The 5,378-nt window shown below is 59.3% G+C and overlaps 1 protein-coding gene across 1 annotated transcript in view; it reads right to left on the reverse strand.

The window, feature by feature from the left end:
* The window catches only part of JAKMIP3 (Janus kinase and microtubule interacting protein 3), a 47,426-nt gene that overhangs the window by 25,955 nt on the left and 16,093 nt on the right, over positions 1–5,378 (reverse strand). Inside the window, exons 9-15 of the mRNA XM_010859559.1 lie at positions 4,547–4,582; positions 3,688–3,747; positions 2,799–2,930; positions 2,310–2,438; positions 1,422–1,505; positions 382–444; positions 9–107 (exon numbers count right to left, since the gene is read on the reverse strand). Of these exons, the coding sequence (XP_010857861.1) occupies positions 9–107; positions 382–444; positions 1,422–1,505; positions 2,310–2,438; positions 2,799–2,930; positions 3,688–3,747; positions 4,547–4,582 (603 nt within the window). The remainder of the gene's footprint in view (positions 1–8; positions 108–381; positions 445–1,421; positions 1,506–2,309; positions 2,439–2,798; positions 2,931–3,687; positions 3,748–4,546; positions 4,583–5,378) is intronic.

Below are 5,378 nucleotides of genomic sequence, written 5' to 3' on the forward strand. Positions count from 1 at the left end.
CCCCACACCTCCAGCTCCAGGATCCGGAACTCCAGCAGCTCGTTTTGGTCCTTCGCATCCTGGACTTCATGTTTTAACCGAGCCTCTTCTGTCTCCATTTGTTTAATCTATAAAACAAAAAACAGGAGGCATCCTGGAGGCCACCGGAGGCCAGCCCTGGCTCCCCTGACAGCTGCTGGCATTGCAGGGACAGCTGACTGGCCCAGGCCCCCCGTCCGGAGCCGTCCCTCCAGGGTGAGTCCACACAGGGCCTTGTGGCAGAGGTGCTGCCCAGGTGGGTCCCCAGCCCTGGGCAGCAGGTGGGCAGGTGGGCAGGTGGGGATTCCTGTCTTTCCAGGAAAGCAGCGGGCCTCTCAAACAGACGGGGTGGGGCGGCTGTACCTTTTCCACAAGCTCCTGATTTCTCCGAAACAGCGCTTGCTTCTCTTCAATCCACTTCATATCCTTGAAAAGGAAATTGAAGTCGAGAAATAAATGCACTGAAGGATGCAGCTCTGATTTACATCACGGTTCAGCAGGACAGAGATTGTGACGAAAGGACTACACCCAGCTTCCGAAGTAACCGAGAGTGGAGCGCCTGTCCGGTGGCTGATGAAAACCCAGGTTCGCCCATTTTCTTGGAGGGTCTCGGATAGAGGTGGACGGCACCCAGGTTTGTCTGAGCCAAGGCCAGGCACCCGCATGGACGTCACAGGTCCAGGGGACCCAAACACGTAGCCAGCGGGAGCCAGGGGGTTGAGCTGGTGTGGAGAGAACAGGTGTGGTGCCTGGGTGATCGCGGGGGTCTCTGCACTGGATTTGAGGCCTCGGGCACTCCGGCGAGGCTGTGGCAGTGAGGTGGGGCAGTCACTCAGGTTCTTGCCCTGGCTGTCCGTCCAGCCATGCACCGGGCAGTCGACACCCCAGGGCCTCTGTGGGTCTGCACTGCACTTGGCTGTGAGCCGGGCCATCTCTCACCTGCACCCTCCCAGCCCCCATAGACATCCTCCGGCATCGTCCTGTGTCTGGACCATCCACAGGCTGGGGGCTGCTCAGAGAACATGGACGGAGGCCCTTCCCTGGGATCTGAGGAGCCCACAGGTGCTGGCAGTCCCAGGGACTGAGGGGAGTGGTAACAAAGCCCTGGGACCTGGGCTCCTGGCCCTGAGTGAGGAGGCGGATGGGAGCTCCCGTCAAGCCCAGAGAGGCTTGGTCAGGGGAATTCGTGCCTCGTCCTGGGCTTACTGTGGAATTCTTCCAAATACACGTTGCTTCCGCTTTTAAGTCTTTTACTGAGGTGTGATATAAACACAGCAGAGGGAGCTGGGGAGCCCGTCTTCAGCGTGCAGACGAAGATCCTCACCAAGTACACACCCGAAGGCCGCCGCCCTCACGGGAGCATGGCAGCCCGGGGGCCCCGGGGCCCAGGCCCGAGGGCTCACCTGCCCCTGCTCGGCCAGGGCCTTCTGCAGGTCCTCGATGCGCGCCTGCGCCCGCTGTGCATCCGCCTGCAGCTGCTCACGGGTCTGTAGGATGGGAGGAGACATACATCAAACTTTCCCTAAGAGCTGGGCGGCCCCCTCAGACCTGACTTTCAGGACACTGCCTGCCAACAAGGCGTGCTCTGGAATAAAGGGAGAACTTGGAGGCTTAGCGACTTTGCTTAGATTATAGGGGATGATCTGTGGGTTCATTTGGGAGATTATTTGGGGAAATCCTCACTTACAGGATGATGGAGGAGGCTTGAGCAGCTGGGTGCTGGCCGGAGGGGGTTGGCTTAGTCCCGGGGACGACAAAGACCGGGACACATACAGCCGGGTGGCTGAGCGACCTGCCCGGCACAGCCCCCAGGCACCTCCTTCCCTTCTGGAGCCTCTGGCCGCCCTGGGTTCACCTCCTTTTCCGGACTTCGCTTTCCCTTTCTTCCCCAGAGCCTGTCCTCCTTTAGAAGCCCTGGGCTCCCTGTTGCATGAATGTCTTCTGCCCAGCCCGTCTTCTACGGGCTTCGCCCTCCCTGGAGTTCACCTGCTGTCACAGGGGCCGGGCCGCAGGGCACTTCATCTCGATGGGTGCCCTGGCTCCCTGGGAATGGCTTTCAGGGCAAATGGACGAGAGCGGTGAGATGCCTCAACTCGGGAGGGCAGGGCAGCCCGCCTTGGCCTGGGCCCACCCGCTGCCAAGTGACGGCCAGAGCGGCATCCCTGGGGCCTGGCCGTGATCGCAGGAGGGGAGGGCCCGGCCCGGAAGGCGCATGTGTCCCTGCCGAGGCCGGGGGGCAAGCGGGGAGCCCGGCAGAAGCCGGAACGTCGTGGAGTGGAAGTCAGTTAGACCTTAACTTCTCGCTCTGCGTCCAGCGTCCCTCCGACCTGCTCCTGCAGCAACGCGTAGGCCCGCTGCAGGGCCTGGTACTCCATGGTCAGCTGGCGGAACCGCAGCTCTGTCTCCTCCTTGGCCATGCCCTGGAGAGGCGCACGGAGACACCACGTCAGCCACGCCTCTGCCTGGGAACCACCTGGGAGACGGGCCCTGACCCCTGGGGTGAATGGCCGAGCTGGCTGCTCAGATAAGCCTCTTGGGCCAGCAGCTGGGGCCAGGGACTCAGCTGGGGCCCACCTGCCATGGTCCTGACCCTGCACCCTGGGTGCTGGTGCCCACCCGCTGCTGGGTGGTTCAGACTGCCCCCTTGAGATGGTGGGAGCGCTCTGTACCACTCTGCAGAGGGGACCCAGTACAGTGATGTGAAGCAGACAGGGGCGTGTGTGTGAAGGTGGGACAGGAACAGCCAGGCAGGCCTGTCCTGAAGCCCTGTGAGAGGTTACCTCCTCCAGGTCGTCGTCTGGGGTGCACGGGGTCTGGTCTGTCCTGTCTGTTTGGTAAGAGATGGAAGAACCGTCGGACTCCAGAGAAGCCTCTTCATCATATCCAAAGAAGGTCTCCACGACAACCGGCTTCTGAGCAAAAGGGACCATGTTAATCCAAACCCAGACCACTGGCTGGCCGAGCTGCCAGCTCTGTAGGGGCCTCCTCTGCTGCCCAGCACTCGGGTGTCTATCCTGGACTGCCCCCTGGTGCTGCTCAGGCCACCAACCTCGACCAAGGCCTCCACTATCTTACCTGGGCTGGTAGAGTGCAGAGTGGGACACGGTCCTCCTAACGGCCTTTCTAGGGGCCAGACAAACCTGTATTTGTGCCTAGGAGTATCTACCGGCCTGTATGAGGATCACTGTTGGTTGTTCCAAAACCAAACCAAAAAACGTATTTTGTAAAAAGCAAGTTAGATCCTTTGGGAATATTCTGGGAATGTTTCCCAAATCTCATTTAATAAAAATCACAGGTTTACCAAAAAGGACTGTGCCTCAAAGAAATACCCCAGGTCTATCAAGTTCCCAAGGAGTGCGGGTCTGCAGGGGAAGGACACAGGGAGGCCGCCTGCATCCTGGCGCCAGCGGTGGGAGGGCCAGGCCCCTGGCTAATTCCTCCTACTCGTTATTACTGTCTTGAACCCACGTCTCCTCTTGGAAATTTAAAGGAAACCAGGTTGGGTTTTTTTAATTTAAAGTATAGAGTACTCGCTCTGGGTCATGTTTTGGTTACTTCATAATAACAATTTTTAGAAGTAAGGAAACCATTTTCTCTTCACCTCTGAAGGAAGAGGTTCTTTCCTGTTAAACGACTTTTTAAAAATACACATTTCATGTAGTCGTTTACCTTGGGGAGTTTCGCCATTTTCTTTCTTTGTTTCCGATATCTTAAAAGCTTATCACGTTCCTGCAAAAACCAGTTGAGATTTTTTGAGTTGTTGATGGGCTCTGCCAGGTTTAAATGCACAGGTTAGTATTTCCGGGTCATCATCTGAGCAGACAGGGTGGTCTCAGGACCAGCCGGTGGTCCGCCGTGTTCACCAGTTCAGGGCAGTTTGCTCTGAGAGTTTGGATGGTGCATGTTCCCAGCCTGGGCAGGAACAGGAACCGAGGCCTGGGTCTCTCTGAGCTCACTGTCTGGGGCTTCCTCCCCATCTGGGGTGGAAGGAACCCTGTGGGGCAGGGGGTTGAGGGGCACACACTGAAATGGAAATTTGAGAAGGACGGAGGGCCCAGCCTTCTCCAGTCGCCCAGAGGTGACGTCCACACGGTGGAGCCAGGCCTTTTCTCTTCAGAGCGCTAGGCTGCGTATGTGGGACCATGTAGGAGCCAGCCAGGCCGTGGGGGCTGAGTGCCCTGGGGTAGGAGGGGGACCCAGTTCTGAACCATAAATACCACCTGGGACACTGCCCGTTTCCCTGGCATCTGTGCAACCCTAACGGGTGGGCTCTCGGTTACCACGGCGAAGTTTCTGGGCAGGCAGCACTGGGACCACGGAACCACCCCCGCCCGAGTGTGCGGCTGCTTCCAGCTGCACCAGGAGAAACCATAGGCACAGGGGACCCAGGAAGTGGGAGAGTTGTAGGCGGGGACGGTGAGGGGATGGGAGGGGCTGTAGGCGGGGACGCTGGGGGAGTGGGAGGGGCTGTAGGAGCGGCTGGTGAGGGCAGTGGGAGGGATGTAGGTGAGATGCTGAGGGCACTTACTAACACGCTCTTCACGTAGCCAGCGGTCTCCAGGGTCTGGAAGACAGGAGGGACCTTGGAGACTTAGGGTCACAGACCTTGCCCGCGCAAGCCCCAGGGTCCCGCCGGCCCCCAGTCTCTCCCCTTCCCTGTGAAGATTCCCGTGGCTCTCCTCAGACCCTTCCCTGAGAGGGCGGGCTTCCCTGGGCTTGGTCCTTCCTCCCTAGGCTGACGCCGCAGGGGGAGAGCCTTCAGAGGCAGGGGTGGAGTGCATTTGTAGCCAGGGTGCTTTCGTTTCCCTCTTCCCCTCGTGTATTCCTATTATTGAGGGGATGGACGGTCACTGGCCACTGAAGGGACGAGAGCACTGACCTCAGGCCCTGCCGGAAGGCTGGGTGGCCAGAGCCCATCCTGACCACTGGGCGGGAAGTGACAGAGAGCTCCGCTACTGTCCTCTCTTCAGCCCCCACCCCACCACCCCCGCCACCAGCAAGGGCACAGAACGACCCAAGCAGCTGATTCTGAACTGATCTGACCTTGGAGTCCGTCTGGGTCCCACAGACTAGGAGGTGCCCTAATGAGGGTAACTGGATGGGGGCCTGAGGAAGGACTATTGGAAAAGCTGTGCTGGGGGTGGGGGTTGCAGGGAGAGGGGGACGTAGATGGAGGTTGGGTCCCCAGAAAGACATGCCCACACCCCATCCCCAGACCTGGGGCTGTGGTCTTGTTTGGAAATGGGGTCTGTGCAATCTGGCTAGGTTATGGATCTTGAGAGGAGACCATCCTGGGTGGGGATGGGCGGTGCCCAGAGAAGGGGAGGGGGCTGGGAAGATGGCTGAGATCAAAGGAACGT

The sequence above is a fragment of the Bison bison genome, unplaced genomic scaffold (genome assembly GCF_000754665.1).
Source record: "Bison bison bison isolate TAMUID 2011002044 unplaced genomic scaffold, Bison_UMD1.0 scf7180017864456, whole genome shotgun sequence".
NCBI lineage: Eukaryota > Metazoa > Chordata > Mammalia > Artiodactyla > Bovidae > Bison > Bison bison.